Genomic DNA, 24,970 nt, shown 5'->3' with positions numbered 1-24,970 from the left:
AAAAGAGAATAAGGGGACCAGCTGTTCAGCTCTGGCCCTCCTTGCTGGGTTCCATTTAAGCTTCTCTACAGTTCTGGCTGGTTGGGATGTCTCCTTCTTCAAAACCATCTTGTTAGTTGGTTATTTTTAGCCACATTTAACAACTGAAGAAATGTAAGGTAAAGGAAGCTTAGAAAACTTGCCAGAGGTTATACACTGGAGTGAATTGCAAACACTAGGTGTTCTGCTTCTGGGTCAGAGGTTCAAGGGTGAAGAATTGCCAGGGCAGAGGCTGGAGATGGGACCTAAGAAATGTTCTACACTTTGCATCCATTGTCACTGAGAATGATGACAGAGGTGGTGCTGGCTTCTACTGCTGCTCTGAAAGGCTGGGTTAAGAGGAAAGCGGAGGTGGGAGCAGCAGTTCTGCTTTTCATGACAACCAGGGAATAGGGGAGGTGACCTACATGAACACCTGGTCTGTGTCTGTGTTTATATTACTCACTGTTCACTCCCAGGCTCTCTCACACCTTATCAGAGGGGAAAAGTAAACCTCTCACAAAACACCATTTGGTTCAACTACAGATGTATTTCGGATATCTTCAATTAACCCTTGATCCTGAAAAAATGCTTTCAAAGAACCTTCAACCAATAGCATACAAGGACCTACTCGGAAATCACAAAAGCCAAATAATGTCAAGCAAGTGTGTAAGAAGAGAGCCCTGTGTGGCAATACTAAAGAAAATTTTGCGGCCGGGCGCGGTGGCTCAAGCCTGTAATCCCAGCACTTTGGGAGGCCGAGACGGGCGGATCACGAAGTCAGGAGATCGAGACCATCCTGGCTAACATGGTGAAACCCCGTCTCTACTAAAAAAAAAAATACAAAAAACTAGCCGGGCGAGGTGGCAGGCGCCTGTAGTCCCAGCCACTCGGGAGGCTGAGGCAGGAGAATGGTGTAAACCCAGGAGGCGGAGCTTGCAGTGAGCTGAGGTCCGCCACTGCACTCCAGCCTGGGCGACAGAGCGAGACTCCGTCTCAAAAAAAAAAAAAAAAAAGAAAATTTTGCATTCTAACTACAAGGGGAAGGAAGAGTCAGCAAGTGTGTAACAAATGACACATGACAGTCACCCCAGAGGATAGTATAAATTGTAGACAGTACAAATAGTACACAGAACGCACAATTTGCTTTAGTAATTCAGTTTTTCATTTGGTTTTCCAGATCTGTCAGGGATCAAGAAATTAATATAGACATATACTAATTTTACATATATAAATTATTTGCAAAACTATTTGTGAAAAAGTTTCACAAATCATTCAATCTAGATTTAACAACTGGTATAAAACTGTCCTGAAGCACCTGAAAACCAGGTGGACCAGGATCAGAAAATCCAAAAACTTCATCAGGTCTTATCCAGAATTACTCTATCTAATAGTAGTATTAAATCCACTCCTCTACTTAAGAGTTACACAGGCATATTTCAAGATAAATTATAAGAAAGGAAAGACTGGGTGACCCTCAAATCACTAATTTCGATCAAAAATTATTAAAATAGGGTATTTTAAACTTTACTTTGATGTTAAACTTAAAGAGCAAAACGTCAACAAAACAGGTTTGACAAAGGACTATTTACCAAACACAGTCATGCAAGGATTATGAAACCACATGATAAGATAGCACACAAAGAAAACATTGGCTATTTAACTACTCAGGAGGAAAAAGGCAATGTGGAAGGGGGAAACAGTCTAAAAAGCAGTTTTTAGGGTTTCAGATATGTAATTGTGGCAGCAGGCACAACATCAGGGTAAATCTTCCTTTTGACTTCCTCGGAACACTAGTTGAGATTTATGTAAGGTGGTATAATTTAGTTTAGAGAAAACTGAGATTGCATCAATTTGGCCTCACCCTTGGCCTGACATTTTATCCTTCTCTCCAGAGATCTTACTTGGACTGCTCTTAAGTATGCTGCTCCAGAGAACTCTGCTCTATATTGTCAGAAACTGGCTTTCAAGTAAGTTCTGTTGCTAATTCCACTTGATAATTCCACAGTTAAGTCAGAAGGCATTTGAAAAGATGTATAACTTTGGATTCAGACTGAGAAGGCACTATAGCTCTTAAAACCACTATGTAGGGCATGTGAAGAAGAAAGAAAAGAAAGAAGAAGAAAGTAAGGAGGAGGAGGAAGGAGGAGGTGGGAGAAAGAAGGAAGGGGGAGAAGCAGGAAAGGGTAGGAGGAAGAAGAGCAGGAAGAGGAGCAGGAAGAAAGGGAGGAGGCAAGGAAGGGAGAGGGGGAGGAGGGGGAGGAGAAGGATGACCACCATCTTGACCTAACTCATATCTTATCCAAAAATAAATTCAAAATGGATCACAGACTTCAATATAAAACATAATGCTATAAAATTTTCAGAAAAGAAAAACAGGAGAGAATCTTCAGAACACAGAGCTAGGCAAAGAGATCTTAGAATTCAGACCAAAAGCACAATTCATAGAAGGAGAAACTGATAAATCGAATCACATCAAAATTAAAAACTTCTGCTCTGCAACTCTGTTAACTGGATGAAAAGACAAACTACAGACCGGGAGAAAATTATTTGCAAACCACATATTCAACAAAAGACTAGAATGTGTATAATTCAACAGTAAAAACCTAAACAATTCAATTAGAAAATGGGCAAAAGATAAGCGATTCCACTAAAGAACATATACATATGGCTAATAATAAGCACATGAAACTGTTAAACCTCACTAACCATTAAGGAAATACAAATTAAAACCATAATGAGGTATCACTACATACTTATCAGAATAGCTAAAATAAAAAATATTGACACCACCAAATGACAATGCAGAGAAACTTGTTTACTCAGACTTTGCTGATGGGAATGTCAAATGTTACAACCATTCCAGAAAAGAGTATTGCAGTTTCTTATAAAACTAAAAATACACTTATCCTTTGACCCCAGCAATTGCACTCTTGGACAGCTATCTCAGGGAAATGAAAACTCATGCTCATACAAAAACTTGTACATAAATGATTGTAGCACCTAGCATCTTTGTTCATAAATAGACCAAACTGGAAACAACCTAAATGCCCTTCGATGGGTAAATGACTAAAAATGACTAAAAAAATACTATGGAATGCTACTGTGCAATAAAAAGGAACAAACTATCGATACATGCAACAGCTTTGAGGGATGTCAAGGGAGTAACGCTGAAGGGAAGAAAAAGCTAAATGCCAAAGGTTACATACTACATGATTCCATTTGCGTAGTATTCTTGAAATGACAAATTATAGTGGTTGTCAGAGGAGGCAGGTAGATGGAAGGAGTGAGTAGGGATACAAAAAGGTAGCATGTGGGATCCTTTCAATGCAACTGTTGTGTATCTTGACTGATGGTGACCACAGAAATCTACATATGTGATATAACTGCATGGAACTAAATACATACAAACATACATACAATGAACGCTCTGAATAAGGCTAGTGGATTGTATCAATGTGAATTTCCTAGCTGTGATATTTTACTATGGATAAAGAATAGGGGTATCTATTATTCCTTACAACTAACTACATGTGAATCTAAAATTATCTCAAAATAAAAACTTTGGAGGTCTTATTTATTCTAAATATCCTATCTTTCTGGTGTTTCATCCATTAGATGCCTGATGTCTTCCCTCCCTAATCTGGTTACTCTCTGTAGTCCTAACAGCAGAAAATATTTTACTACAATTGGTAGTTTAACTTGTGCTTCCCCAAAACCTTATTCATGATTTACTATTCCTAACTGGAGCATGCCTTTTGGAGATGGCCTTATGTTTAATACTGACTCTTATGCTGCATGAAATGGACAAAATATATTCCGAGTCTTAGTTGCATCACTGGTAAAATGGAGATAAATTAACTGATGGCATAGATTTATTTTGAAGACAATTAAAATAATAAGTAAAGCACTCAGTACATAGTAGGTCCTTACATTGTTTCCTTCCTTTTCCCATCATCAACCTAAAATCTAGCTTAATTACTATATAAAAACATCAACAGTAAACTTTGGTTTTGGCTCCAAGGCTCGGTTTAGAAAACAGTAAATGCATCTCTAATGAGCACAGCCTGGGGACTGGGGATGGAATGAGGCTAAATTCAGTTCTTAACACGCATTTCAATTTAGGAGAAACATAATGTTTTTAAGCCTATGTTCTCTGAGTCTGAAAACATTCTGGCTTATCAAAATGTTTTACAAATGTTTAGCATATAATTCATTTTTTCATGATTAGTGAGTGACTGACTACCACATAGACATTTAAATCTGTAAATGGTAACCAATCATATACTAAATTACTTCTATTCAGATATCAACAAATTTATTTATGTTGGACAAGTTCCAGCCTTAAAAATGACTCTGATTCAAAAACATAATTTCACCCATTTCACCTACCTACAAGAGTATTTTTTAGTAATAGACTCCCCACAAGGTGATAAGCTTTAAATGTGTCAGAGATTTTCAGTTATAGTCCAACCAATTAAGCTACAGAACAGTAGGAGTGAAGCACTTAGGATTTAAAATTCAAGGTAGGTTGCTAAACATGGGATTCAGAGCAATTTGCAGGTCACAGCATGACAGCTGGATTTGCTGAGCAACACTGGCCTGAGAGGAGTGTCAAAGCTAGAAAGAGAAGAACCAAATGTTACAATCCTCTAATATGAATAAAATGGATGAAGCAAAGTATAGTTTACTTCTCCTGGTTACCTGCTCTATTTATGAACAAGCACAAAACACAAAATGCAAAGTAATGCTTGAGGACAAAGTTCGCTCAAATATTTCTTTAAAGTACTGATAACAATTTTGTAAAATGAATGCTTACCGAGCAAAATAACTTTGTTTCCGTTCCTTCTTCTCTTCCTTGGTATCCATAATACACAATCAAAAGTGCAAAGTATTTGGAAAAAGTCCCTCTTTTTAATAGTGAGTCATAACCCTGTAAGAAAAAATAACAAAGCAACTGTAAACTTAAAAGTTTACACTGGCCAATGTGAAGAATAAAATGGAGTAGAACTACATGGACCAAAACATGAAAAATAAACTTTAACCAGGAAAGACTGCCACATGAGTCAAATATGAAATGCAAATGTTAAATGGGAGAAACTACAATCAGAATGGAGATGTTAAACTATAAAGCAAAATAAAAACTTTGGAGATCTTATTTATTCTAACTATCCTATCTCTCTGGTGTTTCATCCATTAAATGCCTGATGTCTTCCCTCCCTAATCTGGTTACTCTCTGTAGTCCTAACAGCAGAAAATATTTTACTACAATTGGTAGTTGTAGTAAACTACCACACTCCAGCCTGGGCAACAAAAACTGAAGTATTTCCCTCATATATTTTAAAACATGCCAAAATAGGCCGGGTGCGGTGGCTCAAGCCTGTAATCCCAGCACTTTGGGAGGCCGAGACGGGCGGATCACGAGGTCAGGAGATCGAGACCATCCTGGCTAATACGGTGAAACCCTGTCTCTACTTAAAAATACAAAAAACTAGCCGGGCGACGAGGCGGGCGCCTGTAGTCCCAGCTACTCGGGAGGCTGAGGCAGGAGAATGGCGTAAACCCGGGAGGCGGAGCTTGCAGTGAGCTGAGATCAGGCCACTGCACTCCAGCCTGGGTGGCAGAGCAAGACTCCGTCTCAAAAAAAAAAAAAAAAAAAAAAAAACATGCCAAAATAAAAACCTTCACTGACTTTGGAAGATTGTAGCCTAACTATGTAGATGCTAATTATTTAAAAAAAAAATTGAACTCATAATCACCCTTCCCAAGCAATTAATAATGAATATGTCTCAGATAATTATGTAAAATGGCTCACTTAGGTGTTTTACAAGAATGTTCTTTTTTAAAAAATAAAAATAACTTCAGCACTCTATTTTATTTTCGGAAACATGCCAGCAAGTACATCCCACTTGAGCAAATGTGGAAATGAAAGTACAAAGACACAAGAAGCTGTTCCTCAGCATGGCTTTAAACCCTTGCCTCTCCCTCTTCTCCACCCCCCCGCGACCCTCACCCACGCTTGCCAGCAGTGGCTTAAGCCTATAACATAAAAGGCTGTCTCCAGATCAAGCTTCCTTAAATACCACTTTCATCATACCACTCCCCTGCTCAAAAATTTCCAATGTCTACTTATTGCCTGATTCACCGGTCTAAATTTCTGCAGAGCACTAACATTCCTAAAATTTGTCCTTTCACCCTGAAGTTCACCAATCAAATTTAAATTAAAAAAAAGCAGGCTGAGCCGTGGCTCACACCTGTAATCCCAGCACTTTGGGAGGCCGAGGCAGGCAGAACACTTGAGATTGGTAGTTTGAGATCAGCCTGACTAACAGGGTGAAACCACTTCTCTACTATAAATACCAAAAGTTAGCCAGGCATGGTGGTGCACACCTGTAATCCCAGCTACTCGGGAGGCTGAGACACGAGAATCACTTGAACCGAGGAGGCAGAGGTTGCAATGAGCCGAGATGGCACCACTGCACTGCAGCCTGGGTGACAAAGGGAGACTCTGTCTCAAAAAAAATTTAAAAAAAAATTAGTAAATATAAATAAATAAAGCAAAGTGTATTCACAATCAAAATTATTTACTAATTCATTTCAATTCAATAAACAAATTAATCCACAATACATACTACATGAAAGGGAGTATGATAAGTACCAGAGGCCAAAGATAAAGCCATGATATTTGCTCTAACAGTATATATTGTCTTTCCAGAGAGACACTTAAGATTTCAAGACAATGTTATATGTACTGCTGAAAAAGAGGCCTCAGGAAAAATACTTAATTAGCTCAATTTAGCCATTTTCTAATGTATATTTTCAAAATATCATTGAAAAAATATAATATATATAATTTCTATTTGCCAATTAAAAAAAATTAAATAACACTTAACCCTATGCAAGGCCCACCCCAGGTACCCTGAGCACACACTAAGGTTGTAGGTTAAGAATGGATTTCCGGCCGGGCGCAGGGGCTCACGCCTGCAATCCCGGCACTGTGGGAGGCCAAGGTGGGTGGATCACCTGAGGTCAGGAGTTCATGACCAGCCTGGCCAACATAGTGAAACCCCGTCTCTACTAAAAATACAAAAATTAGCTGGGCGTGGTGGCGGGCGCCTGTAATCCCAGCACTTGGGAGACTGAGGCAGGAGAATTGTTTGAATCTGGGAGGCGGAGTTTGCAGTGAGCCGAGACCACTCCGTCACACTCCAGCCTGGGCAACAAGAGCAAAACTCCGTCTAAAAAAAAAAAAAAAAAAAAAGCATTTCCTAGGTAAAGGGTACGAGCAAGCAGGTTTCGATTGAACAAAAGCAAGAAGGCAAAATAGTTCCCTGCTGTTCCAGGGTAAAGTGAGCTGAGGATGAAGACATGGGCAGGATCTGGGTCACAGAAAGCCTAGTATGCCACTCTAAGGAGCTTGGACTTAATCCTAGTTAGGCTATGTGTGGCCCACACCTTTCAATGTACCTTGTCAGATGCCACCAATTGCTCATGCTGAACTCAGCGGCAGCATTTGCAGAGCCATTACCAAATCGATCAGAGCTGGTCCACGAGATAAAACCAATTTTCTCATCTGCGATGTATATGAAAGGACGCCACCAGAGGGTTTTCCATGATGGAGTGTAGCATCAGACAGCAGAGGCAGAGGATGGAGTTGAGAGGATTTAAGGACAGGGTGAAGTAGATTCACTAAAAAGAAATTACAGTCAAACTAATTGAGGGAGGAGCACCCAAACCTAGGCAGCAGTAGTTGACATAGAAAGAGGAGTGATGGACTCAAGAAATACTTGGGAGGCTGATGAGTTGAGATTTGGTGACTCATGCAGTGTAGATAACAAGGAAAGTAAGGAATGAAGGATGCCCTCCAAGTTTCTGCTTCAGGAACTGTGTGGGCTACGACACCAAAGATCTGGTACAATATACATGAAGAGGGCACGCTCCATGTAGGACAGGGCAGCAGAAGGAGGTAAGAGATCGGTTGTGGACATGGTGCCTTTGAGACGGCTATGGGATAGTGGAGCTGGGGACATTCACCAGACGTATGATTACATCGAAAGCACAAAAGGGCAGTAAAGACTAGAGGAAAGAAATTAGAAATAATCAGCATATGCTTGTAGTTAGGAAGAAAAGGAGAAAAAACAATATGATGATGAGATCACCTTGGAAGCCTGACAACTATTCACACAGCCCTGTACAGAAACAAGGGAGTACACAGTCTCAGCTCTTACTAGTTTATCTTCATATCCCTGACTTGGACTTCGCCCTCAAGGAGTTTTTCATCCAGTCATGAAAATATGACTGTGCAGATAACTAAACTGTAGGATAGTAACTTGGGGCTGTCCAATGAATAATATTAAGAATCCAAAAGATGGGAAGTTCAATTCTGCTTGAGGTGATAAACCTTTCAGAGTGGTTAGGATTTCAATGGGTAAAAAAGAGAGATAGGGCATTCCAGAAAGTGGGAATGCCAGAGCAAAGGGATAGAAGTGAAAGGGGATAGGCACACTCAGGCAAGGAAAGAGTGGCTACCAGGTATGGAAAGGGAACTAATCTTGATGCCTGCCTATGAAGAGCCATTTATTTCAACATATTATCCCTATGTTATCTTTTTATCCTTCAACCACACTATGATTTAGATGTCCTCATTTCCATTAAACTGAGGCTGAGAGGTACTAATTAATTTCCTTAATTCAACAGCACTAGCTGTGGTGCGGCAGTGATTTAAATCCAGTCTGGTATACACTCCAGTGTCTTTCAATAACCTTTGGAACCAGAAAGCCTTTGGGATGAGCTAGAAAAAGTAGTCCAGAGTCAACAATATCCAATGCTGCAGCATGGAATTCTCAAGTTAAGTCACATGTACCTAGCCACTGGGACAGGGAGGTCATTGAGGAACTCTAACAGGACTGCATTAGTGACATACTGGGAGTGGAAGTCATGCTACCATGAGTTGGGGTAGTTAGTACTCATTCAAGAATTCAAGTGCAAGGGGAAACAAGAAAAAGGAAAGAAGGCGTTTGAGTGTCTAACTCTCATGAGCTCAGTTTCACACTGTGGTTTGAACCCCCTGGGCTCCTCCCCAACTCTGCACCTTTATCCTCATTCTTTCCTCAGGCATGAGGCAACCTTGCCAGGCTCCTCCTTCTGACAAGGCCCAATTCTACTTCAAAGGCTTTCCTGACCACTTGTGTGCCCTTCTCTCCCCTAAAGAGCAAACTTCATATATCACCTATCACTTACTGCAAGGCACTTAATCATATACGGTGTGACAACAGCATTTCACTTGGTCTCCTGGCCCCAACCATAAATTCCTTCGAGTCAAAACCACCATGTTTCACTTTTACCATACTTCTCTAAATAACTGCCACATAAGTAGGCAGAAAATCCATGTAAAAGCTACGCAAGGAGTTAAATTAATCCAGAAATGGGGATAAGGTCAATTACATGGCAGACCAAAACAAATCCAAAAATTCTTCCCAAATTAAGAATTACTTAGGGATAGAGGATGGAGTCTCATGCCAGCCTCCCTCAGACTCCAGGAAGGATCAGAATCCTAGGCTCTCTGCCCTGCCCTGGGTCAGGTGGTTTATTTTAAAGTTCATCTCCTACAAGTCAAAAAAGTAGTGATCTCTATTAAATTTTCAGTCATGAATAAAAATGAAGTTACAGCAATCTAACTGGAAAATTTTTATACTTTAAGCTGAGCCAGAAACTGATATTTGGTTCAAGTAGAAAAATATTTATGAAAATATGCACAAGACAAAAAGATTAAATGATCCAAGAGCTGACATCTGGTGCTGCTGTGTCTGATTACAACCAGTAAGGCGTTTTAAAAATTTTTCAATATCCTATGAGATAAATGAAAAATATGCTAATCTTTGGTTTAAGTTTCTGGAGATTTTTATATTCCTTAAACAAGATAGATGCAGTTCTTACAGGTTTAGACACACCAACAGATTAACCAGAAGGAGCTCAGTAGAGAATGCTATAAAAATGATTTAAACAGAACACCACACTGCAGCCTTCATGCTTCAGTGACAAACCAGGGCTCCTTAAATCAATCTCTAATGGGAACTACATTTTCCATTATAAGTGGTCATAATGGGCTTCTTAAAAGCCTTTTGTTCATTTAATGTTGACTTTCCTTCACATCAATACACTTTAGACTCATCTAATTGCTGACTTCTAAGAGTCTCCTGCATTTACCATGTATTGCAGACCAAAAAGAATTTCATGAGAAAGCACAAGATGAATCTTCCATCTAAATATTTTTTTCTGCAATCTTAAATCAGGATAGTCAATTTAACTTAAATCCACTTCATTATTCAAATAAAAATAGCACATAAAAATCCTTACTTCAAAAGAGCTGTGATGAAGACAAAGTATTTTTTGAATCATCAGCAAAGTGTTCCTTGTTTGTACACATGGCACCATTTAAAAGAACAGAACCAGCAGAGACCCCTTAACTACATCAAACTGACCCACACAGCTGTGGGTTACACAGCTGGAGGTCCTCAATGATCTCCCCGTCCCAGTGGGTAGGTACATGTGTCTTAACTTGCAAATTCTGAGCTGCAGCATGCGATGTTGTCGACTCTGGACTACTTTTTCTAGCTCATCTCCAAATGCTTTCTGGCTCCAAAGGTTATTGAAAGACACTGGAGTGTATACCAGCCTGGATTTAAATCGCTGCCGCAGCACAGCTAGTGCTGTTAAGGAAATTAATTAGTACCTCTCAGTCTCTCAGCTGTGGGTCACAAAGCTGTGGACCCACACAGCAAAGCATGACTTTTTGGATTCACCTCCAACATACTGCAGTTCCTTGAATATTCAAGTATAACAAGTCAGGACTAGGAAAACAGCAGTATATCCATGAGGCCCATCAGCTGTTTTCCCAACAACATGTTTCTTAATATACAAATGAAATGATGACAGGAGTACACAATGGTCACACTGTGTTTGGTCACGTAAGGAACAGACCAAAATGGACCTTTCTATGCAGGCATTTCCTCCTAGAAAATAGTTATATTTGTACCAAAATATAACAGGTGTCCCGTCTCTCAAAGCCACACTGTCATCTAAACAAAGCAAGAATATTCAAATTTTAATGTTAAACAAGGTCAGAAATTTGAACACTCCCTATAACTTTAGAGAAACCTGGGAAGGACACAGAACCAGATATAAATGTGTGCCACAAACTTACAAGGGTATCTAGACGCAGTGGCTCATGCCTATAGTCCCAGCACTTTGGGAGGCCAAGGCAGGTGGATGGCTTGAGGTCGGGAGTTCGAGACTAGCCTAGCCAACATGGCAAAACTCCATCTCTACTAAAAACACAAAAAGTAGCCAGGTGTGGTGGCACATGCCTGTAGTCCCAACTATGTAGGTAGCTGAGGCACAAGGATTGCTTGAACCTGAGAGGCGGAGGTTGCAGTGAGCCATGACTGTGCCACCGCACTCCAGCCTGGGTGTCAGTGCAAGACTTTGTCTCAAAAAAAAAAAAAACAACTTAAAAGGGGAGCAATCAGATAATACCCCCCAAATAAATAAATGCTTGTTACAAAAACAATGCAACAACAACAACAAACCTAAAAATGAATGGCAACAAATAACTAAAAAGTTATTCCTGGTGATGAAGCAAGGTGATGATCAAGGATGGGCTCCGGATCTGCTATTTGGGAAAGGGTTTGACATCTTTGGATGGCAAAATGAATGGAGAACTTATCAACTCCTATTCCATTATTCTCTGCCTAGGGTGCTCAAATTTGACCTGAGAAAAATTAAACAAATGTGAGTTTCAGTGCTCTTTTACCTAAGATAAGTCAAGAGATGCCATCAAATCTCCTACATACTCTAAATGAAGACCCATCTCTGGGCTAGAGAGATCATTTTACAAGTTCTCTCTTAGAAAAGAACATGCAAATGAGATTTCTAAAAAGTCACTGGTTGGGTGAGGAACTGTAGAAGATGTAGAAAATGCCAGAAGCCTGAAAACAGGCAAATGCATTTTAATTTAGAAAGGGTAATTGTGCAAACTATACACTGAAGCATATCATCACATAGATTCCCAGGAAAATTTTAGAAATGATCATTTAAGGCAGTTTGGTAAGAAAATAGAGAAGGGAGCAGTGGACCCTGAGATCTAGAATGATCCCAGAAAGCCAACGATTCGGCAGGACAAGTGGGTTGCTTTTGGAAACATCTACCATGGACCAAGTATTCTGCTGCAGACACAAAGAGGAAGACAGCATTCATCACCCAGGAAGCTCAGGAAGAAGAGGCAACTATAACTTATCAGCTGATAAAATGAGATGTGAGTGCTCTGACACTAGTGGTCACAAGGAACCACAGAGCACAGAGCATTGAGCAACTTACACTGCCTCAAAGGGAAGGAGTGTCCCGGCAACGTCACAGGTGATGCCAGTGCTGGGCTGGGAAGGAGGTGCAGGAGTTTCCCAGATGGTGAATGCAGAAGAGGTCAGGTTCATCAGGCAGAATGAGGATGTGCAAGCCTCTGGCAGGAATGTGTGCTGTTCGGGGAATCCTGAGTGATCTGGTATGGCTGGAGTGCAAGGGCTGGTAGAAGAGAGGACAGTCAGGGAATGCTGGCTTAGTCAAATCACACTGACCTAATTTCCCTCCCTGACATAGCTACTATTCTAGTGGATTAGGAAAATGAGGAAAACACATGTAACTGCACTTAAGAGGCATTTGATAAATTTCTCTTGTCTGCTTATGGATAAGATGGAGAAATGTGGGTTGGGTGTGTAGGTGGATGTTTATATGATTAGATGAATAAAGGAAATCACTGAATCACTGTACTAAGAGGTATGTGTTGACTGACTGACCAACCTCAGTTGCTCTGAGAGCTGAAATCCATTCTGAACCTGGAGAGGGAATGTTAATAGCTTAATACAGTATTTTTTCTTATGCCCTGTCCTCATGAGTATATTTCCCATTAACTTGAACAAAAACATAGAGGCCTCCCTTATCAGCCATTTGGAGAGGTAGGTACTTAATAACATCCTGGATAGCAGCATTAGGATTCAAAAGCCCTCGGCTGTCTGTAGAAAGGAGTCAATTATTATGAGGTGGAAATTTGCTCCCAATGAATCTCAGGTTTTACTGGTGAGGTACTAAGAAATGAGAGCGGTACAGTTTAGTGTTAGCACAAGTGAATATGATTTGTGGTTTTAGATGACAGTAAGGTTCATATATGGAATTACAGTTGGGTAATTCCACTGTGCACCTTCCTCCCCACCCACCTCCAAAAAACCCACTAGTGCTATCAACCCAGAATAAACAGATTATAATAGTCTGTCACACCCTTTTTGAGGATTAGACTCCATCAGGATTACTGCATTTAGCTAGGGATCTCACACTACAGGGAAATTAGAACAAACAGGATGGTTAAATGGCATAAAACTAGATTTTAAGAATATTAGTCAAAGGAGTTGGTCAGGAGAGAAAACTTGGATTAAATGATAGCTGTTTTTAAACATCTGAAGGATCTTTATCCAATAAAGGATTTAGGCTTGATAGACAGATCTCCAAAGAGGTAAACCTAGAATTAGACATTAGATACAGAGGGAGAGAGATCCACGGCTCAGTATAAGGAAGAACTGTCTGAGAGGTGGGTGCAAACAGCTGCCTGCAGATGGAATGGCTTCCTCATCTTCAAGAGTGACAGAACACATATTGAGCAGCTGTTTTATATGACTACTGTAGAGACGCAGTTCTCAGCCTTATCAAATTCAACACGTCATCTAAATAAATATGTAAACCATTTTATTATACGCCCTTCATAATACTGAGATGAAATTCATAGATCATGTAACCTACTTACACACTTAATTTTATAAAATCATCATGATGCCCCAAAGGAAAGTATTTGATCACGGGTATTTCAATATGTAAATTCTCAGACACAGTTCATTAGAAGACATATTATAGATTCATATTGCTCCTACAGAAGAAGATATGAAATTCCCAAGTATAAGGGTCAATTCTTCATTTTCTTGGACTGCCTCACTCATTACAGGGCATTTGGCACCTCTGCTTGCCCCCAACTAAATGCCAGTAGCATCCTTCCCATAACCATGCCAACCAAAATGCCCCAGGAAAGGGAACCACAACCAATGAGAATAACTATCAAAAGGAAAATCAAGCCTCACAAGTAAACTAGTATTTTAAATTAGTTTTTAAATTAAATGTTTTAAGTTCAAAAATTCCTTTAAAGCCGAGACTTTATAAACTTCATATACCTGAGAAGTTCTCTGTTTTCCATATGCTCTGTGCTTCATCTGAATAACACCTAACCCATGCTATTAAGGCAGAGGGTACTTTTTTTTTTTTTTTTTTTTTTTTTTGAGATGGAGACTCACTCTGTCATCCAGGCCGGAGTGCAATGCCATGATCTTGGCTCACTGCAACCTCTGCCTCCCGGGTGCAAGTGCTTCTCCTGCCTCAGCCTCCCAAGTAGCTGGGATTACAGGCACCTGCCACCATGCCTAGTTAATTTTTGTATTTTTAGTAGAGATGGGGTCTGCCATGTTGGCCAGGCTGGTCTCGAACTACTGACCCCAGGTGATCTGCCCACCTCAGCCTCCCCAAATGCTGGGATTACAGGTGTGAGTCACTGTGCCCAGCCAACGGGTACCTTTAAAATAAGATAGGCCTGGTTAAAATCCAGATTCCACCACCTACAAGGTATGTAGCCTTGGGTAAGTTACCTAATTTCTCTAACCTTCAGTTTCTTTATCTGCAAAAGGGCTGTTACACAGACTCAATGTGTAAAAAATCAATGACTAGAATTTGGTGCCCCACGGAACAGAAAATGCTGTCCATTGACATTTCCACGCATCCAAATATCCAAGTGTTCATGAAATACCATTTTCAATATACCTGAAGAGCCACATTCAAATCCGCCCCAAATAGTAAACTATCAAGCTAGGCAGGCCTAGTAAATGTAAAGATGACAGGAAATAGTTAAATATTTATTGACATTAACCATATGCACCAAATTTTTTGTTCAATACTGTTACACACACTGCTTGGTTTAATCTTTATGACTGCATGAGGGAGTTAATCTCAATTCTTTCCAGATAAAGAGTCTGAACTTTAGAACAATTAAAGAATTTATTCAAGGTCAAATAGCTCTAAGAGTTACAGCCAGAATGATCAGCTCTGTCTGACCCCAAAGAAGGAACCACTAATAATGGCCTGTAAGGGTGGGCTATTACTACACATAATTTTCACATCAATGCCTAGTTCTTCCTGGATTTAGCCACAGTTCAAAAGAACAAGACGGGGCCAGGCGCAGTGGCTCACGTCTGTAATCCCAGCACTTTGGGAGGCAGGGGCGGGTGGATCACCTGAGGTGAGGAGTTTGAGGCCACCCTGACCAACATGGTGAAACCCCATCTCTACTAAAAATACAAAAATTGGCCAGTGTGATGGCGCATTCCTGTAATCCCAGCTACTCGGGAGGCTGAGACAGGAGAATTGCTTGAACCCGGGACGCAGAGGTTGCAATGAACCGATTCCGTGCCACTGCATTCCAGCCTGGGTGATAGCCAGACTCCGTCTCAAAAAAAAAAAAAAAAGAATAAGAGGATGAATACAGCTTTATGGCCAACTGTCTTCAAGGATATAAATACTGACCTGTATTGAGGTTAGCCATTACTACTCATACTAAATGCACTTTAGTAAACATGTCAGTACATTCAACAACTATTTATTGCATTGAGTAGGTTTTTAAAGAGCTAACTGGAAACCACATTCTCTTACTTCACTAAATTACCCCTTAAGTTCTGAGAACAGAAGAAACCAATCTATTTCCCCACAGAAAATGGAATTGGTAAATACAGATAGTCAGACTTTGGAATTTTGATCTTTTTTAAAAAAAATATTTATTTCTTTGTTGCTCTTAAATTATGAAAGCCTGCTTTTTTCTAAGCACTAAAATTATAGCTCATTTTTAGAATTAAAAAATTATAGTTCTATAACATTTCTACCAAATATTTTAAATATATTGAATGCATTCTCTCATTAATACTCATAAGGTATAAGAAGTCAGTTTTGAAGTTTTCTACCTGCACACAAAGATTAGAAGGGCCAAATCTGCATTGTCATACAGAAAGTTACTGGAGGTAATGAAAACAGAATACTCTATCTGCTGATCTCATCTCCTAGTCATAAGAGACATCCTCTTTCTCATTATCAATCACTACTGGGTACCTGCGACATGCTTTTGATTACCTGTCGCAAGAGGTGTGCAAAATATGATGCCTGCCTCACCCACAGCGGAGTTTCTGGAGACACCCCCTACTATACTGTGGCACTGGAAGATCACTTCAGATCGTCTCTAAGACAAATCTAAAGACATTAGGCTCCAAGTAGCATCAATAAACAGGAGACATGGGAAGAAAAGTTTGTTTTCAATTACTTCTGGAATTCATTTTAGTACTACCAGACAGATTCATTCCTAAAACCATACAGTCTCTGGCCCATTTGATTTTTTTGCAGACATATTCTAGCTCCGGTCCAAAGGAAATAAGCTGCAAACTTCTGGAGTCTCTAGACTGGTACAGAACTCAATCTCATTCCCCAAATCCTTGCAGAGAATATGTGCCAATGTGAATCACTGTGCCAGGGTCCTGTGCTCACAGCAAATGCCATCACCAATGCATGTGTCCTGGTCTTACACTGGGTCCCAATGCAATCAATTTCAAGAGAGGAAAAAAAAAATGTGAGCAGTAGTTACCATTACTACTATTACTACTTATTATTATTTGGTGGGGGCTATTTCGTGGATCTGAATTAAGAGTTAACTGATAGTTGATGGGTGCAGCACACCAACATGGCACAAATATACATATGTAACAAACCTGCACGTTATGCACATGTACCCTAGAACTTAAAGTATAAAAATAAAAAAAAAAAGTTAACTGATAAAACCAACAAAATTGGATAGATGAAAGGCATTAAAAGATAAATGGAATGCCTTTCCAAAAACATATAGTATATGAGTAGCAAACACTCCTTTTCAAGAATTAAATTTGAGTGTCTTCTAAGACTTTATCAATGAGAGACAATCTACCAGTTAAACTACCATTTCACTAAAGAAAAGGCCATGTACTTCTTTGCCTTCTGTGGATGAGATCTGCAATTGAACACATTTTCAAAATATACTGGCATACATTCATACCTGTAAAAATGCAAAATAAAATAACTGAATTATCATTTTTTTAATATGCTTTCAGCATAGTTACATGGACAGTATAAGTGGCAATAAACAACTTATGCTTACTCCTAAATAGTGCCTTGTAATGTATTTATGAGCAATTTTCTTCAATTCAGTAAGCACTTAAACCTGTTTTATGCCTACAACTGTACTATTTATCTGAAGCCTGTGACTATAAAAAGGACCCAATGTGCTCTACAGAAACTTCAATTTTTGACAAGGGAGATAAGATTTACATAAAATTATCAGAAAACAGGGGCATGAAAAAGTTATGCCAAATAAAATGTACGACACACAGAGGAAGCGCTAATAGGAAAGTAAGAAAATGGCTGGGTCACACGGGCCAGTGCTGGTAGGGAAAGTGTTAAAAGTAGGACATCCCCGAAAACCACAATTCAGGGTTATATTTCAATAGTGCCACACAATTAACAATCAAATCTGTAAACCAGAAACAGTTTTATCCCCGATGAAAATGTTATCTATAAGAGCACACTCAAGACAACAGCATTTCTGCCAGATTCTGCCTCAGATGTCTTGGTAACAATGGAGAGAGGCATGTAGTATTGTGGTTAGCAAAATATGGACTGTGGTAAATACACAAACGTGGGTTCAGGAATGAGACATAACAAAAAGTGTCTAAGCAGCAGGGAGTATGCCCAGTGTGAAACTAAATCAGCATGGAGAAGGACAAGGACCTCTTCTTGAAAAAAAAAAATTATGTGTTTAATATTCAACTATAAATTTCTAGCAGACTGGGTTAAGAAATCAAGTCTATGGTAAACGTTCTTTTTTTAAAAGGTTTATTGAGTTGCTTGTCATAAAACTTGTAGAATTCAGAAGAAAATGGCTTTCTGGTAGACTGGATTGTTGTTCCTAATTATGCACTCCTTCCCTTGCTGTAAGATAATTATGCATCCATACGCTTTGCTGTGCAGCTCTGTGATGCTTTGCACTAGTATACAGAGTATATGACCACATCTGATTTTTCATGTGACTTGTTTTGACCAATAGACTGTGAGGATTAATAGTCATATTCATATTGACTTCAAGCACTAAGAGACCTGGCAAGTTTCTGCTCCCCACCAGCAGAGTATGCTCCAGGTAGCTGCTTTTCCCTCTTCAGCTTGGGTTCCAGGATGAAGACATGTGGAACAGACCCGAACCTGTACCTCAGCTTTGGCATCCGACTTAGCCTTTGCCAAGGCCAGCCTGCAGAACCCAGCCAGGAGTAGCTAAACCACAGTCAACCTGCAAATCCATGAAGGTGAAATACATATTTGTGGATATAACCCACTGCGGTTTGGAGACAATTATGTAACATTATCACAACAAAAAACCCAATACACCCTTAGAACCATCCTGATCCACAAATTACTTCGTGGAGTTTTACCAGAAAGATCAAAACCACATAGTACATATTATTGTTTATATGAATAATTCTACCAAGGCTTGAGATACCAAAGCCCAGACACAAGACAATTGACACAAATAGCAGAGGAGGCTTTCTTTTCTTCCAGTTGTCATTTACCCCATAATCACTTTGCATGGCTATGGGGTTTTAGCTGGGAAGGCATCATTTAACAAGAAATTGTGCATTGTCTTGGTATATTTATATATAAGGGTTGATATTACTTATTGTTATAGGTTAAATTACAGCATTCCAAAAAAAAGTATGTTGAAATTATAATACTCAGTACTCCCGAATGTGATCTTATTTGGAAATAGGGTCACTACAGATACAGTTAGTTAAGATGAAATCACACTGGAGTGGTGTGGTGCCCTAATCCAATATGACTGGAATCCTTATAAGAAGATGGCCATGTAGTGACAGAGACACAAAGAGAGAATGCCATGTAGACACAGGCCACACTTGGAGCTATACTGCTGCAAGCTAAGGAACTCCAAGGTCCAGCAAACCACCAGAAGTTAGGAAGAGAAAAGGAAGGATTCTTCTACTGGTTTCAGGGGGAACATGGCCCTGCTGACACCTTGATTTTGAACATCTAGCTTCCAGAAAGTGAGAACATACATGTTTAGAGCCACCCAGCTTCTGGTACTTTGTCATGGCTGCCCTAAGAAACTAATACGCTGACTTTAAATTACTTTAATACACTATCACTGTTTAAATTACTTTTATACACTATCACTGCTCCAAAAATTTTATTACTTTCTCAACATGTCCATTCTGCCACGTTCTCATAATTTAAAGGAAATGCAGGCATGCCATTAAGAAAATTGGTAAAAATTATTTACCAGTTGCCTCCTGGGCCCAGATGTTAATTCGATGAGCTTTTTGTTCATCCAGTTAACATCTGGGTCCAGGAGACAGTTCAAGCACAGTGTATTTGGGTAGGTGGACTAAGAACTGACCTGATAAAGAATTATTTTATCCTATAAGAGTCTTTGGAACATTCTGAGAATGCAGAATCACCATGTACTATGCCACTCCTATCACACTTTCTATAGCAATTTTACACTGACAAACTCATACTGCTAAGTTTCTCAGCGCACACTTATGCTACCTTGTGTCATTTTCTTTATGTTATTTCTTTTTTGAGATGGCGTCTCACTCTGTCACCCAGGCTGGAGTGCAGGGGTGCGATCTTAGCTCACTGCAGCCTCCGCCTCACAGGTTCAAGCGATTCTCCTGCCTCACTGCCTCACACTCCCCAGTAGCTGGGATTACAGGCGTGTGCCCCCACACCTTCCTAATTTTTGTATTTTTAGTAGAGACAGGGTTTCATCATGTTGGCCAGGCTGGTCTTGAACTCTTGATCTCAAGTGATCACCTGCCTTGGCCTCCCAAAGTACTGAAATTACAGGCATGAGCCACCATGCCTGGCCCCTTGTGTCATTTTCTAATTATTGTTCCTTATGCCCATATTCCTTCCAGTCAGACTGTAAACTCTCTAAAGGCAAGGAATGTGTCTTATGCTGCTCATCCATGCAGAATTATGCACACATCACAACTCTTTGTTTAGGCTGGACACAGAATTTATGTTCAATAAGTTGATTTTTGACTTGTTACGGCTAAGTAACAGAAACTGACTTCAGGTTATGAAACGGTAAGGTCTTGCCTTTTATTTAGATTAGTGGTCTCCACTTTTTATTCCACATCAATAAAAGTACCTGAGCATAAGCCTCTAATTAATTTTACTTATAAAAACACGTCTTCTATACTAATAATGATAAGGCATATAACTAAAATAGAAGTCATGAAAATAAAGACATTCTAACAATTTCTTTCTGTACCTTCACGTGAGGCATGAACTGCACTTTAGAAACCACCAGTCTAGACTATGACAGCAGGTATGTGACAACATTCCCTGGGATCTAGTCCTTTCCAGGAAATGGACCTATACAATTCTAACACATTTATAAACTTAATAATTATCTGACAGATTCATAACATTGTCTAGATCAAACAAGCAATATTTTAAAGTTGATAGGATTGTCTTTGTAACTAGGATTAATTTGTATATTATACTACTAGCCCCCTATTATAAATGTGTTTGCTAACTGTGGTGCTCTCTGCAATTAAACCCTTTAAGTTTTAGATGTTAGAAATGAAAATCTATTATCAAGTCTTCAGGCAAATATCTGTAAGACTGAGAACCCAAATGATATAACATTCTGATCTTGAAAACAAGGAAAATAGAAGGATGAGCAAAGGGGATGATGAAACAGAACACTCATACTTTATCTCTAAGAATGTCATCAACACAACAACGTCCGATTTTCCTGTGTTCTACGCGCATGTGGATAACGTTGTGCTAGAAAATAGAAGGACACTGAGTAATATAAAACACAACTTCTATAAGCTTACTATAAGAACTGGCCCAGTGCAGTGGTTCATGTCTGTAATCCCAGCACTCTGGGAAGCCGAGAAGGGCGGATCATTTGAGGTCAGGAGTTCGAGACCAACCTGACCAACATGGTTAAACCCTGTCTCTACTAAAAATGCAAAAAAATTAGCCTGGCATGGTGGCGCATGCCTATAGTCCCAGCTACTCCAAAGGTTGACACGGGAGAATTGCTTGAACTCTGGAGGTGGAGGTTGCAGTGAGCCGAGATAAACCACTGCATTCCAGCCTGGGCGACAGAGCGAGAGTCTGTCTCAAAAAAAAAAAAAAAAAAAGAACAACTAAGCAATAAAGTAAGCCAATATTTAGTTCATTTGTGGTACAAATGCTTAAGTGCCAAAAGAACTGAAGTCAGCATACAATAGATGGGTTGGAAAGTATTCATGGAATTAAGTATAAACTTGGTGCGGAAGACTGATTTTAAAGGAAGAAATGTGGAGGGAAATTCCAGCTAGCAAGGACAGCAAAGGCTTGGAGGCAGGAATTATTCTCCTGTATGTGTGGGATTACTGAGGATTCTGACCCCACTAAAGTGCCAAGTTCATTCAGGGAAGAGTAGAAGAGAAGGCTGGGTGCATGAAATGTAGAGACATCATCATCTAAGCCACATTCTTGGGATTAAACTTCCAGGAGAAAGTCACCACCACTAAAATCTCTTAAGTCATTTTACTTGGTCTGCTTATTCTTGAAGAAACAGGCTTGGAGCTGATCTATACATAAAGCAAGAGAGCTAAATGCAAGAAAATACCAAGCAGATGATGTGTGGGTGAAGATTTTGAGGAAGTGAAATATTAGTAGCTTTAAAAGGAGGAAGAGAAAGTAAAATATGTCAAAATGAATATGCATTTGCTTTTAAAAAGTCAAAAATATAAAAATCGGATGATACATAATTGTAATAATGTTCGATAATTATAATTACAATACATATGGATAACAAATAAAAATGTGAAAAAGGAAAACATAAATCTCTTATGATCCCCTTAGTGAGAAAAAAGTAATAGTTTGTCACTTTCCTGTTTTCTATGCAAATGCATCTTAAAATCAAATGAGAATTTTTTTGTATATACTTTTTAAGTCTAACTCAGTTATCATAAACATCTTCCATGTAATTAAATATTGCTCAAAATCATTATTTTAATGGCTAAATATCTTTTCATATGCATTTACTATCACTTAAAAAAATGACTCCACTGTTGAATTTTTCTCAAATTTTTACAGTAACACCCCTGATAATAACTAATACTTACACAGTTGCTTACTCTGTGCCAGGCAGGGTTCCAAGTACTTTACATAAATTAATTTACCTAATTCTCTGTACAATGTAGGAAGTAGATACTATTATTATCTTCATTTGACAGATGAGAAAACTCAAAGTGTGGAGAAATTAACTTCCTAACTGCATAGAAGTGGTAACTGGTGGAACAGGATTCCAAGCCACATAACCGGTTCTGGCATTCCTGCTCTTAACCTTTCTACTATATCAGTGGCCTCTCAAAGATCATGGACTCATCATGGAACTTCAGCTTAACATCTGATTGTTTCCTTAGGATATACTCAGAAGAGAATCACGAGTGCCAAGGGAGTCCATGGTGCAAACTGCTCTCCATTGAAGGTATACCATTCTACCCTTCATGACCTAAAAACAACCTCAGTCTTGCCAGCATTGTAACTGACTTTTAAAATCTAATAATCTGCATTTCTTTGATGCCATGAAGTCAGTATTATTTTCATGTCTTGGACATCTTAAGTTCCTGTTTTGTGAATATTTTATTCCTATTTCTTGTTATAAAGGTTTTCAAAGAGTTAAGACATGTTAAATAGAAATTACTTTGGAATGCACTGTGATTCAAAACATCAAAGAGTATTGCTAACTAGTTGTTTCAGTGGGACACTATAGACAGACAGAACCCTGGGGGAAATCACCGGAAACTAGGGATGAGGGCTCAGCTATAAACACCTGCAACCACAGAACTGAGCAGACCTTGCCAGCAGACCCATGAATAGCCTGAAATTGAGATTTATCCCATACTACAGGGGCGACACTTATCCAGTGGCGAGAATATTTAGCACTGCTACTAAGAGCACCCTCACTTCATGATATCAGCATGCCTGGGGAAACAAGTCAATAAATTCAATGTTTGTATAGTGCCCCAATCGCAGAAGAAACATGAAAACTCTTAAGGGATCTCAGACCTACGAATTTATCTCACAAATTATTTCTATTCTATAAGGCATATCTGGTTAGTGATAAGAACAAACCACTAGTCAGAAATTCCACATGAACAGTGCTGAACAAACACTATTAAACTCTTACTCTCTAAATCCTCTGTTAATCAGCTATCAAAAGCAAATTACCTCATGCCAGGCACTTTGCAATAAAAACCAAGCACTTAAGATCTCTGATTACTTGGGTTGGAATTAAAAATATTTCATTCACATACTTAGGAGTCACCTCTTAGGTTGGACCACTCTCTCTAGACGGCTCACGTCATCTATCAGGGTCAATGTTCAATCCTTTCAATGTCTTAAGAGTACCCTTTTTACCTGGCTGATCCCCAAACTTCAGTGACACCCTATATGGAGGCTTTCACCCCTTTATGTACCAACCAAAGAAGAAAACTAGAGTGGGAGGCATAAAAGACACTCTCTCAGATGAGTGTCATAATAAATACCAAAGCTATTTTTAATGGGTGTTAACACAGTGTTTGAGAATTAGTAAAGTAAGCAAGGGCTGCTAAAAAAAATTGATTTGGACATGCACAGGTGGCTCTCCATATCCATGGGTTCTGCATCCATGGAATCAACCAACCAAGCAGATCACTTGAGGTCAGGAGTTCGAGACCAGTAGGGACAACATGGTGAAATCCTGTATCTACTGAAAATACAAAAATTAGCTGGGCTTGGTGGCACATGCCTGTAATCCCAGCTACTCAGGAGGCTGATGCAGGAGAATCACTTGAACCGGGGAAGTGGAGGTTGCAGCGAGCCAAGATGACATCACTACACTCCAGCCCAGGTGACAGAGGCAGTCTGTCTCAAAACAGTGGGAATCTGTCTCAAAAAAAAAAAAAAAAGCTTGAAGAAAAAAATGAATTGTTGGATGGTTATGTACTGAACATGTACAGACATTTTTTCTTGTCATTATTCTCTAAACATTGTACTATAACAGCTATCTACTTAGTATTTACACTGTATTGGGGTATTTCAAGTCATATAGAGATGAGTTTAAATATACGGGAGGATGTGCATAGATTATATGCAAATACTATAACATTTGATATCAGGAACCTGAGTATCCTCAGATTTTGGTATCTGCAGGGGTCCTGGAACCCACCCCTGGAACCAATCCCCTGCAGATACTGAGGGACAACTGATTTATATTGAGGTGGGTGGGGGATGGGGAGAGAAGAAGGATGAATGATTAAATAAAAGCTTCAACCTTGATTTTTTTTTGACCAATCTTACATACTATCCAAAATCATTGTTAAGTTTTACCAGAACGTCAATTTTGCTAGAAGCAAAGTATAGCTATCAGCTATAACACAGCTAATATAGAAAATTATTCCTAGTATGGAAAATTATTCCTAGTATGGAAGCCTACTTGGGACACTAATTACATGTGGAAGGCTCCATGAGTTTACAGAATCTCAGCTAAGAAACGCTCCTAGAGATGACACCAGAAATGAGTGTGGCTTGCTCATGAAAATTGGACAGCATGTTCCAAGCAGAGGGAAAAGCGTGGAGAAGAACAATCATACTCTATCCATGTGCACAAAGTGCCAATTCGTTTTGTATTCCTAAAACACACATTTTTAACTTGGGGATCCACAAACAAGGATATGTA

General features: G+C 39.4%; 1 protein-coding gene and 1 long non-coding RNA gene across 9 annotated transcripts in view; one reads left to right on the top strand and one right to left on the bottom strand.

Moving 5' to 3' along the window:
• NCOA7 (nuclear receptor coactivator 7) overlaps positions 1–24,970 on the bottom strand; it is a 159,132-nt gene that overhangs the window by 119,370 nt on the left and 14,792 nt on the right. For 6 of the 8 annotated variants that reach the window (XM_033234473.1, XM_033234476.1, XM_033234472.1 and 3 more), the window contains exon 2: positions 4,838–4,951. In XM_033234473.1, coding sequence (XP_033090364.1) covers positions 4,838–4,887 — 50 coding nt within the window. In that variant the 5' untranslated portion in view covers positions 4,888–4,951. Of the gene's footprint in view, positions 1–4,837; positions 4,952–12,393; positions 12,595–24,970 lie in introns of all 8 variants that reach the window. The other 2 variants (XM_033234471.1, XM_033234470.1) reach the window with 1 other exon arrangement.
• Positions 1,942–22,978, top strand: LOC117097029. The gene is made up of 3 exons (XR_004442779.1): positions 1,942–1,988; positions 18,387–18,527; positions 22,674–22,978. It is a non-coding gene; the product is annotated as an uncharacterized LOC117097029 (long non-coding RNA).

This window comes from Trachypithecus francoisi, unplaced genomic scaffold, assembly GCF_009764315.1.
Source record: "Trachypithecus francoisi isolate TF-2019V2 unplaced genomic scaffold, Tfra_2.0 Lachesis_group15, whole genome shotgun sequence".
Classification (NCBI taxonomy): Eukaryota; Metazoa; Chordata; class Mammalia; order Primates; family Cercopithecidae; genus Trachypithecus; species Trachypithecus francoisi.
The sequence above is the reverse complement of the archived record's forward strand: the minus strand, read 5'-3'. Positions and strand labels throughout refer to the sequence as shown.